General features: G+C 41.3%; 1 protein-coding gene across 1 annotated transcript; it reads left to right on the top strand.

The window, feature by feature from the left end:
* Positions 1–2,443: 2,443 nt before the first annotated feature.
* thbs4a (thrombospondin 4a) lies at positions 2,444–11,202 on the top strand. Its single transcript, XM_070905158.1, has 23 exons — positions 2,444–2,557; positions 3,511–3,708; positions 3,841–4,088; positions 4,261–4,363; positions 4,465–4,556; positions 5,326–5,377; positions 5,490–5,692; positions 5,810–5,947; positions 6,042–6,122; positions 6,206–6,358; positions 6,482–6,586; positions 6,783–6,890; positions 6,991–7,150; positions 8,172–8,290; positions 8,373–8,425; positions 8,514–8,598; positions 8,723–8,819; positions 8,917–9,095; positions 9,458–9,506; positions 9,618–9,814; positions 10,053–10,225; positions 10,317–10,456; positions 10,545–11,202. Exons 1-23 carry the CDS (start codon positions 2,476–2,478, stop codon positions 10,592–10,594), a joined length of 2,865 nt encoding a protein of 954 aa, XP_070761259.1. The 5' UTR covers positions 2,444–2,475; the 3' UTR covers positions 10,595–11,202.
* Positions 11,203–12,291: the final 1,089 nt, after the last annotated feature.

The following is a 12,291-nucleotide window of genomic DNA, read 5'->3' as shown; positions in this document are numbered from 1 at the left end:
CGTCACGACGTACCTGTCATATCAGAGCCTGCAGAGGTGAAAAAGTCAGTTAAAGAAATCAGGCGAGAACATTAATCAGATGAAAAATGTTCAAATGTTTTCTGTCAAGTGTTTACATGACCTGTCACGCACATTTGTATTGTATGAAAGAATGATAATGTGACAGACGGATGTGAATATTAATATAAATGTGTTTTGACTGCATTTTTTGAAAATTCAGACTCTAGTTTATGTTATCCAAGTATAATGGTTAATTCCCAGTAAAAACTCATTAGCTTTGTTTGGATGATGCTTTACTTCGCTTGAAGGGTCATAAAATTGGTACGTAATGGTGAGGTAATCCTGAAGGAATTAAGCCACCCTAGCAGCATGATGCACTTTTATGAGAGGGGGCACAAAAATAGTAAACATAATGAGAGATTTTATTAACATACATCAACATGGATGAGAACATATAACAGCATCAATGAGAAATCATTAAAGAAAAAAGAAAAAAATGGAAACAATCAAATCCATGACAACTGTGCAGCACGATCTGCTGAGGAAGATTGTGTGATTCGATCGAAAGCTCCAGAACAGCTGCTAATGGACCTTGTGATGAGACTGTTTTGCCCACTGCTGGTTCCAAGGTCAATCTCATATTTATTTTTACATTTTTGGGAAAATGCAGCCCCTGATTCTGAATTATTCTGGAAGAATTTATTTAGAAAATGTCCACAGTGCAGATGCACAGAATAGGAACTGACCCATTAATATAGTCAACTCAAATCACACAAAGAGCTTTACAATATGTATAACAAACAACAGCCTCTATTCTTAGACCCTCCATTTGGATGAGGACAATCTACACATAAAAACCTAATATACCTTATATATACTTTACATTTAGTATAAAGCAGTCTCCTGTCAAGTATCTTCCTAAAGACTTATTCAGGGATTATGTGTGAGCAATATATTACTTAGCAGTTAGGTCCTGATTTGTCCCTCCTTACCTCCTTCCTTGGTTACTGATAGAAATATGTGTACTTGTTGTAAAACATTGCCAAGAAAAAAATGCTTGGTGAGTCACATCTTAATTACAAGAATTAAACTTCATCTGTATTAAAGAAGTCATGTGGTTGTTCAGAGTGGTGATATTCCCTCGATGTATTATGTCACTATTATGCCAATAATGTAAAGGCTACACGAGACCAGAGATAACATGATCAAATAGTCATATCACTCAGTTGCTCTTGTTTTTAAGCAAACAGCTGCAAGTCTTGAAAGGAACAGTGACACACTGTATGCCTCCTTGTATATAGAGACTCACTTACTGTATAGCAAGAATGAAACAATGAAACAACAACAACCTTTTCATATTTTGATTTCCATGTAAAATAATAATTACCATTTTTGTGGCATTTTACTTATTTCCAGCAACAATAGCATGATGTCTGTCCCTGGGCTGACAGTCAGACTGTTGAAGGCTGCCAGGTGTTTGGTCAGAGACCAGACAGCTAGACACAGACTGATGCCCGGTGATAATGCACTGAGGGATGGTAAATGTCTCTCTTTGGCTCCGACCAGCAGCTGAGATGTTGAAATCTACTTGAGGTTAGTAGAGAAAGCTTTAAGACAAGTACCAGACATCTATCATGAAATGTTTCCAGGGTCCCAAGTGTAGCTCTCTTTGTCCTTCTTTTCCCACATTCTCTAACAGATGGAATTAGGAAAAGGCTTGCAGAGGCATGTCGAACAAGTTAAATAAAATAAAATTAAAATGAAAAACATCTGGCATACAGTTATACAATTCAACTGGATTACTGGAGATGAACTAGGACATCATATCTACGTCCAAGGTTCATGATGTTTTTGGGAAAACCAATGGCCAGCTGGAATCAGGTTTTCCTCCCTTAAGACCCAGGCACAATCCATTTTAGACATTTTTTAGAGTTGGCTAACTGAAGACAGACTGATTTAGAGTACTTTTTATGTTATTATATCACAAATCAAAGAAGACATTAGACAGAAAGACTCAGGGAATAAAAGCTTTATTTTGACTCTAAATAAAATAGATCATAAATACATAAAATGCATAGTATAATGCCTAATTTTTATGTTTTAAATATTGGATTTGTGGCTTTCACTGTTTCTAGCATGTAGTACTACTCCAGCTTTTACACACGGGGACAATATACAACTTATCATTTGATCAAACTTAGTAATAAATTCCTAGCAAGGGGACACTCCCACAAACTATTGAAATAGTCCCTGCACTGTGCCACTTTCGCAACAGTGGAGTACAAGGACACTCCCCTTTGCTTTAAAAGCTGTGCCCGTGGCCACAAAACCATCTCACCTCTGCTGAGATTTTGCTTCAACATCTGGATTTGTCCATCCTTCTGTTGGATCATTAAAATAGGGGATTAATCTGTGATACTCTTATTGGTCCACAAGAGGAGCTTCTCCTGAGCTGTGTCCCATACTGAAGCACCGATGATGGGTGTGTGGGCCAGAGCAGTGGCTCTGTCTCTGGTGCTGCAACAGCTGGTGCTCACTGTCACAGCTCAAGGCATTGGTAAGTACTCTTCACTTTCTATGCTCTTCTGGAAAACATCACATATGTGTGTGTAGATCAGCACACGTTCAAAACCTCTTCACTATCAAATAAGTCTGTCTTTCCATTTATGTGTAACTGACCATCTGTTGTCTGGTCTAACAACTTCTTATCTGCAGCATGCCACAAATAATTCTGTTGACTTGCTTGGCATGAAACTGGCTTTTTTGTGGCTTGTAGAATTTGACGTCCGGGATCTAGTTACAGTCTGACCTAAATAAGCTCAGTCTTAGATGGTAAAACAACACTTATTGCCATCTGAGAAAGTGCATGTGCAAATGTTTCCATACAATTTCCTGTCACTTCGTATTATTCTTGAATTCAGCTAATGGCTGTGTGCAAGTGTTTTTGTCTGTGTGTGTGTGTGTGTGTGTGTGTGTGTGTGTGTGTGTGTGTGTGTGTGTGTATGTGTCCATGCGTGTGGGTGTGAGGCGGTGGGTTTGTTCCAATGGAAAGAGTTTACTGCTGCTCCTCTCTGCAGCTCCAGTCTACCACTCTATAAAACACAGCAGGATACAAACATGAACGTGCACTTACACACACACACACACACACACACACACACAGATACCCTGTCACACATAATAAAGTACCATAGTGCACTGACTCAGCAGTAGCAATCCACAGTACACTGTGAGCCATAGCCATCAAGACACACACTCAGAAAAGCAGCGATTAATATGGCCAAAAAAAGAAAGTCAGCACCACTTATAGTGTACCAGATGGAGTGCTTTCAGTTGGTGTGCTGATATTTCCTAAGCTCCTTGCACACTATTGACTGACCATCATACTGTATGTTTCCCTTAATGTCTGCGTTAATCTATGCCTTTTCTCTGGACTATTTTGTCACAATTATAGTACAACGCATCTAAAGCAGTGTAATGCAGGTTTTTAACAATCCTCTCCTGTGTTAGTCTATGACCTGCTGGATTCTCCAGACTGCCTGCCAGACTTGCTCCAAGGAAGCCTGAAGAACAAAGGGCGAGATGAGGCTTTCCTCCTCTCTTCTTTCAGGCTCCACAACAAGGCCCCCACCTCTCTCTACAGTGTCATCAACCCTAAAGACAACACAAAGTACCTGGAGTTCAGCTTGCAGGCCAAACTGAGCAAGGGTGAATTATTATACTGACACATGACAACTACTTAAACAGACTACATTATCTGTTTTAACTCATGTTCTCCTGCTGCCTCTCTGTCTCTCTGCCCGCTCGCTGTCTTTCATTCTCACTTCACTCCATCACTAGTGACCCTTCGTTACCAGAAAACTGACGGTAGATTTGGCACAACCAGTTTCAACCACGCCTCACTGGCAGATGGTCGAGATCACCACGTGATGCTACATGCCAGCGGCCTGCAGCGCGGCCCACCTCGCCTCAATATCTACATAGACTGCCAACTGGCGCACACTTTGGATGATCTGCCTGCTGCGTTTGGGTCACTCCCACCTGGTCCCAACAAGGTGGCACTTAGGACCCTGTCGTCGAGTGGACAGGTGAATAAGAGGTTTACAGTTGAGAGTAAATATACATTTGAAACAAAGCTAATAAAGTCCCAACATGACAGCGTAAAAATGAATACTGTTTGAGCAGTGCAATAACTTGATAGACATATTTCACAAGCATTCTAACTGTGTAATTTCTTTCTGTCTTTTATTCCCTTGTAAGGATGAACTGACAGACTTGAAGCTGGTGATAGAGGACACCATAGACAATGTGGCCACTCTGCAGGACTGTAGCGTGGATCAGGGTGAATCTCTGCAGCTGCTGAGTGAGAACAGACATCACCTGACAAACACATACAATCATTTTAACTTAAACCTGGTAGATGTGTTGTGTATTCTCTAATTCGGATTTGGGAAATTCCCTCAGGTATCCAGGGAGGCAGGACGGCACACAACCAGGCCACCATGCAGGAGCTGAGGAGCATGTTATCCGAGATGAAGGAGCTGCTCAACCAACAGGTAAAAAATGGGAAATTGAAATTGTTCAAAATGATTTGGAAAATCAATGACAGAGCACCACAGTATTTCAACAGAGTTATAATAAATAGTCCAACAATTTGATGATGTTGTTTATGGTTGCTTTTTAAAACCACGTTGATGCTGAGATGAAATTAAATGGATGGATTTTTTTTTAGTTCCTTGGGTAGCAGAAAATGTGGAGAGGTCCCTGGTTGTTTAGAAGAGTTGCCTACTTTTAAAAGTGGAAGAATGTGGGCTGATTGACAACTATTTGGAATTTCCTTTTTCCTCAGGGTACGATTGGTTTTGCAATAAAATCAGCAATTTGTTTTGAAAAGTGAGAATCCAGACTGTGAGGATCTGCTGATTTTCTGGAGCACTCTTGTTTCAAGACTTTATGTAACCTCAGCAACAGACAGCGGGGTAAAAGCAAGCAGCAGATGGAAGTGGATGATTTCAGATGATCATTTAAAGCAGAGGATTTGTTAGGAGATAGGGCATCAAACAGGGAGCCTGAGGCAATAAAATGCCTGTTATATAGTTCAACATCTCACACTTGTCAGACACACTGAGAGAATCTTTATGTAAGGAGACAGATCACCGGAGCTTACCTTACAGCTTTCAAAACTTCTTAGTCTCATTCAGATTTTCAGGTTATCAATAGTAAAAAAGATAAAATTCTGATTTGCCTCTATTGATATAAGCTGTAAAGTGATAACACAATTACCTGAGTTCATCCTGATCTACACTCTATTTCTTTCTGATAAAGATAAAGGAGATATCTTTTCTGAGGAATACCATCACAGAGTGTCTTGCCTGTGGTAAGTAGTACAAAAACTGTGATCAGAGATTTCATTTTTACAGTATTTACACACTACTGACAAAATGCCAATTCAACAAGGTGCTTTCATATCTGTCTATGTGTGTCCATAGGCCTCGGGGGCAGTCCAACCAACACAGGTTCAGCTCCAAGTCCTGGCCAGTTTGTCATGCAGCCTCAGCCTCTGACTCAGTGCTCACCCGGGACCTGTTTCAGACAGAACATGTGCATCCGTACGGATTCAGGGGGTTTCCAGTGTGCCCCCTGTCCAGATGGATATACAGGAGACGGGGTGCACTGTGACGACGTGGATGAGGTATGGTTGGTTGGGGTTAGGAGATATGTTTCTTGTGTGCATGTGTCTCTGCAACCAGTAAGGGAAAGTAGCACCACTTAGCATTTGATCATCATCTGTTTTTTGTGTATGTTTTAGTGCCAGTTTAGCCCATGTTTCCCTGGTGTCCAGTGTGTGAACACTGCTCCTGGTTTTCGTTGTGGGAAATGCCCTCTGGGATATACTGGACCAGAGATAAATGGAGTGGGAGTGTCCTATGCTAAGTCAAACAAACAGGTACAATAAAAAAGTAATTAAACATCAATTCCGTTTGATTTATCTGTGCCTGTTGACCAAATATGAATCTTTTCCTTTCGTCTGTTCTTCCCAGGTGTGTGAGGATGTAGATGAGTGTCTGGGCCCGCCTGAGAATGGAGGTTGCACTGCCAACTCACACTGCTTCAACACTATAGTAAGACCATTGGAACTAGTGTATAGTTATTATCACATTATAGCAGAAGGCCTTGGTTTTTAATTCTGTGCTGTCCTCACCAGGGATCCTTCCGCTGCGGAGAGTGTAAAACTGGCTTCACAGGTGACCAGGTGAGAGGCTGCCATGGGACCAGGCTTTGTCCCAACGGTCAACCCAACCCCTGTGACGCCAATGCCGAGTGTGTCGTGGAGAGAGACGGCAGCATTAGCTGTGTGGTAAGAATTCAGCTTTATGCATACCCCTGGATCATGAATGTGAATCACCAACTGTTCTGTTCTACATTACATAATTTACATAAAATGTCATGCCGTGCCTTTTCCGTCTTGTGTGTGCGTCAGTGTGGCGTTGGTTGGGCAGGAAATGGCTATGTGTGTGGAAAGGACACAGATATTGACGCATATCCTGACAATACGCTCCAGTGCAGGGACAACAACTGTAAGCAGGTACGCAATTCTATACCCCCAACATTCTCTTTATTTACATTTAATTCATGCTAGTAATACACTTTTGTGTTTGTAGATGATGAGAGCATCAGGATGCTCCACATAGAAGGTGCTGCCCTGGAGCTCATAAAACACATGGAGAACATTGAGTTTAATAAAATCAATGCTGTGTGTGTGTTTGCTGTGTTGTTTCCAGGATAACTGTGTGTTTGTGCCAAACTCTGGCCAAGAAGATGCAGACAGGGACGGGATGGGTGACTCCTGTGATGATGATGCAGACAGTGATGGCATTATTAACATAGATGTAGGTAACTTAGCTCCACGCTCTGACATTTTATGATCATGAATTTAACTCTCTCACTGAGCCCATGCACTATACTGTAAACCTTGTTTGACTGTCTCAGGACAACTGCTGGCTCGTTCCTAATGTGGATCAAAGGAACAGCGATAAGGATGTCCATGGCGATGCCTGTGACAACTGCAGAACAGTTGAAAATCCCTCACAGAGGGATACCGATCAGGACGGGCTGGGAGATGAATGTGATGATGATATGGATGGGGACGGTACGTGTGTTTGTTATTATTTAACAGTCAAATAATTCTTGTAGTCACATAGTTTTGTGATTGCTGCACATCACTGGCTGTAATTAGAGGGACAAAATGGTCACTGTGGCTGAAAAGGTTGGATGGTCATAACTGTGGGAGGTGTAGTAACTGGACCATTACTGCTTTTATTGCATCAATTAGAAGTAATAAATTTAGGTACACATTGTAAAACCAAATGGCTGATAATCGCATTAAAAGACTGCCGTGTCTGAGGGTTATCCAAACCACAGACTGTCTGGACCAGACTGACTCTAGACAAGAATACAACCTTTACAATCCTGTTTGGTGGAAAGTGTGGAAATTTTTGTTCCTTTCACTGAACTGGCAGCACTTTATCTGTTCAAAACATCCTCCTGGTCTTTTTTTGTGTCTGTTTCCAATTCACATCCTCTACCAGTTAGGTCACTGGCTTTCAGGGAAACAACTCAAGCGTCATTTAAAAAAAACAACGTTAAAACCCCAGTAGAAAACAGTGTTAAATGTTAAAATGTTCCAACTGGAATCGTAAGTGTTTTCTCACAAACTTTTCTCACATACTTCACTTGATTGCCCTTTAAGTGCACCTCTCATTTGTTCCACTGGAAACACAGTTTTAACTTGTTGCCTTTGTGCGTTACCGCATGTTTACCTTTATGTGCTTACGCATGTTGCATGTTTAGACTTGTGTAGTGACCCTTGTTCATTCATTTTGGCAGAGATCCAACCTCTTGATCATTTGGTTATGTCTTTAACTCCAAGGCTGGATTGCTAAGCGCTTGGTCATGTCTGTCTCCTCTCTAAAAGCATTTTTCCACGGTAAGCCTCCGCCAGGCGTTGAAGGCCACTGGAAACTATTTCACCTTCGCCTTAAACAAACACTGCCATCTGGTGATGCATTTGACAGACTGTAGGCTGCGTTCTGTAGTGCTTTTTTTATTTTCATGCCAACGCTTTTACACATGACACAGAAATTAAAGTGCTGAGGTGTTCATGTTCTCAGGCTTGAAGAATATCCTTGACAACTGCCAGCGAGTCCCCAACCCAGACCAGACAGACAGAGACAACGATGGGGTGGGAGATGCCTGTGACAGCTGTCCTGATATGGTCAACCCTAACCAGGTAACAAACACAACAACAACCTGAAAAAGATTAATCTGCTGCCACAACTCCGACCAACAGTGTTTGTGTTGTCTACCTGCAGTCTGACTCAGATGATGACCTTGTAGGCGATACCTGTGACGACAACATAGACAGGTAGAGCCCACAGTCATGACTTGTGTTATGAATGTATATAAATATACATTCATTCATTTTGCCATTTGTTTTACCTCCTCTTTGACAGTGATGGTGACGGCCACCAGAACACAAAGGACAACTGTCCCACAGTCATCAACTCCTCACAGCTGGACACTGACAAGGATGGAATGGTTTTAAACTATCTCTTCCTTCATCCTTTATATCATTTATTTAATGCTTCATATTTCACATATAGATGACTGATAGATGGCTCTGTGTTTACCCTGGTCCAAATGTGCTATTTTATCTTGATAGGGAGATGAATGTGATGATGACGATGATAACGACGGCATACTGGACAATGATGACAACTGCAGACTAGTTGCCAACCCAGATCAGCAGGACACAGACAGTTAGTGTTACTTCATGTTTGTTCCTGGGTGTGTACATGCATGTGTACAGTATGTGTTTCTGCTCTGTGGTTCTTAAGCTGTGTCTATGTATTTTAGAGAACAGAGTTGGAGACGCATGCGAAGGAGACTTTGACAAAGACAATGTCATTGACATAATCGACCACTGCCCAGAGAACGCTGAGGTCACCCTGACTGACTTCAGAGCCTATCAGACTGTAGTGCTGGACCCAGAGGGGGACTCTCAGATTGACCCCAACTGGATGGTCCTCAATCAGGTAAACAATACTGTTACAGTGTATTTTCTCAGTTTTTCATCAGTCTGTATGAAGCTGAAACTTCTTAAGGTGTTCCGTCCATTCTGACCACCGTATTTTAAACACAATCAAACTGATTATTTTCTTAGATTGATAAATGCTTAGATAGCGATTTGCATGTCACAGCAGCAGTACACAAACTAACTATGTGGTACAAAGAATGTCAAACACAAGCACTAACATAAAAGTAAAAAAATGTGGCCTTTTAAGCATGTGCATGGATACAAGTGTGCAAATTGCAACAAGGTGTGTAAAATGAATGTAATTTTAAATTCAACAACAACATATCTTGTGAGTGAAGCTACTCTCTTTTATCCCAACAGGGTATGGAGATAGTCCAGACCATGAACTCTGACCCTGGCCTTGCTGTAGGTAAGCACAGAATACCCTCATACTGTCTCATCCCCATCTGTTTTTACAATAGAATATTTCCCATTTTCTTCTGTGTGTTTTTTGTCAGCCTAATATGTTGTGTATTTGTAGGCTACAAAGCTTTCAGTGGGGTTGACTTTGAGGGAACATTCCATGTGAACACGGTGACAGATGACGACTATGCTGGCTTCATCTTCGGCTACCAGGACTCCTCCTCCTTCTACGTGGTGATGTGGAAACAGACAGAACAAACCTACTGGCAGGCTGCGCCCTTCAGAGCTGTTGCTGAGCCAGGAATACAACTCAAGGTAAATGGCTGCATTTATATAGCATTTTACATCAGGAGCTACCATCAAGAGCAATTTGGGGTTCAATGTCTTGCCCAAGGACACTTCGACAGGTGGACAGGATCTGGGGACCGACCCGCCCACCCTGTGAGGTGGCCCTACCTCCTGAGCCACAGCTGGGGGAAGTGTGTTTACTTTCATCATCGGTTGACAGTACCAGTTTTTCCCTCTCTTATGCTATCTTGCTCTTTATCACTAGGTTGTGAAGTCTAAGACGGGTCCTGGTGAGTATCTGAGGAACTCCCTCTGGCACACAGGAGACACCCCAGAGCAGGTCCGTCTCCTGTGGAAGGACCCCAGGAACGTTGGCTGGAAGGACAAAGTGTCCTACCGCTGGTTCCTCCAGCACAGACCCCAGGTTGGATACATCAGGTACGAAGACACACACACCAACAATCACAGACAAGACATACACACTCATACTGTGAACTGACTAACTAGTTTACCCTTGTGTGTGAACCAGGGCTCGCTTCTTTGAGGGTTCCAACCTGGTGGCGGACACAGGGGTGATAATTGACACCAGTATGAGAGGCGGGAGACTGGGCGTGTTCTGCTTCTCTCAGGAAAATATAATCTGGTCCAATCTGAAGTACCGTTGCAACGGTGAGTGTCTGCAAGTTAAAGGCAGTCCTGTCAGCTACATGAACTGTAAGTATACTTATGAGTTTCTTTTTCTTTCTCACCCCCACAGACACTATTCCTGCTGACTATCAGGATCTCAATGGCCAGAACACACAGTGAAGCCAGAGAGGGGGAAGGATCCATCAAAGAAACAATTTGAGCCCTGTTGAAAACATGGATGAAAGGCGCAGAGCTGCATTGTTGAGAACAAAGATGTATATGAGGACATTAGAGAAAGAAAGGTGAATATGAGGGGGGCAGTTTTTGTGAAAGATTTTGGTGACAGTATTTTCACTTCATCATTCAAGTGAGAAGGTCTTACAAAAGTATAACATTGGGCATTATATACTTACATTCAGTGTAACTGAAGCAAGTACATTCTTGTATAAAACATCAGCAGGTTCTGTGTATGTAGATGCAATATCACAGACGGTTTTATCAGTATTTTATGAGAACCGTTAACGATGCAATACTGTTTTTGAATATATTGTAGGTGGAATAAAATCCTGAGCATTTCACAAAATCAAAGCAGGTTCTATCTCATCTTTTACATGAGATCATTGTATGTTATTTATCTAAATGAAGGAAAACTAAATCAGCAAATAAACACACCACATGGCGTTCAATGGATGTTTTATTGAAATAGTTTGAACAATGTGAACGGCATGGCACCCACATCTCTGAACTTCAAACATACTACTTGAACAAAACATGTTCCTGTATGTTATGGTAGTACACAGCTTTCACAGTAGGTCCTGCTATCTGAATTAAGATTTTGTTTGGAGCTTGGTATCAGCTGCAGAGCACCATTTAATTTCTTTGTTTCTAAAAATATGACGTTTTTGGAAACATTTTGACGCATGACAAACTTGCCAGGTATATAAAGCATAATTCAAATGAAACTTTCCACAGAACTTTAGCCAAAATGTACATTTAAGTTATTATAAAACATGTTAGGAATACAACCAGACAAAAGAACATGTTTATTGAGGATGAATGAGAAACATAAACGTCTTGCAGTTGACAATGTGCAATATAAAAAACCCAAAACAGGTGAAGGTCTTTGAGTTAATTTTAATTCGGCAGTAAACTCAACATCCAGTGTTGAATAACTTACTAATAAAAGCACTCATGCTACCTTATTCTGACCACCATTATGAGCTGACACATGTAACAAAGACAAGGCAAAAAGCCTTCATAACTGTACAGAAAACAGCTGATTTAAGTGTGTGTGTGCATGCAAATACATAACGTATATTTTTCTCTGTAACTGACCAAACAATCTGATCGAGTAGTTTGCTGTTTTCTGACATCTACCTTTGGCAAACGTTCCTCATCTATGTCACTGCAGCTCTTCCAGAGAGGCGGCACTCCACTAACGTCACTGTTAAGTAAGGCAGGTTGATTTAAAGAGTACTGCCTTGTACAATAACAAGGATGACTGGAAATGTACAAATTACATGGATTTTCCTAAGAAAAGATATGGCTCAAAGGGAGCACGGACATTAATAAAATCTTAAACATTATCTTTGTGATCTAAGTGGGAACTTCACAACACTGGGTGTCTACAATATCGAAAAGAGCTTGTTCCGTTGCATAGAAAACTTCTACAAAAGGGCGCAACATAACAAAGCATGAACATATACAGCTGACATCTGAGCCTGAGAGATGAGTTTTTAAACAAAGTTGGAGACAAATCTAAATCAATTTACACCACATTCCTTCACAAAATGATTTCTGATTACTTAAGACACACTTAAATAAATACAATCTCTCTCTAACCTGAAATAAATTTGTCCCAAAACTTTGCTACAACT

The sequence above is a fragment of the Enoplosus armatus genome, chromosome 4 (genome assembly GCF_043641665.1).
Source record: "Enoplosus armatus isolate fEnoArm2 chromosome 4, fEnoArm2.hap1, whole genome shotgun sequence".
Lineage (NCBI taxonomy): Eukaryota > Metazoa > Chordata > Actinopteri > Centrarchiformes > Enoplosidae > Enoplosus > Enoplosus armatus.
This window is presented reverse-complemented; position numbering and strand designations above follow the sequence as displayed.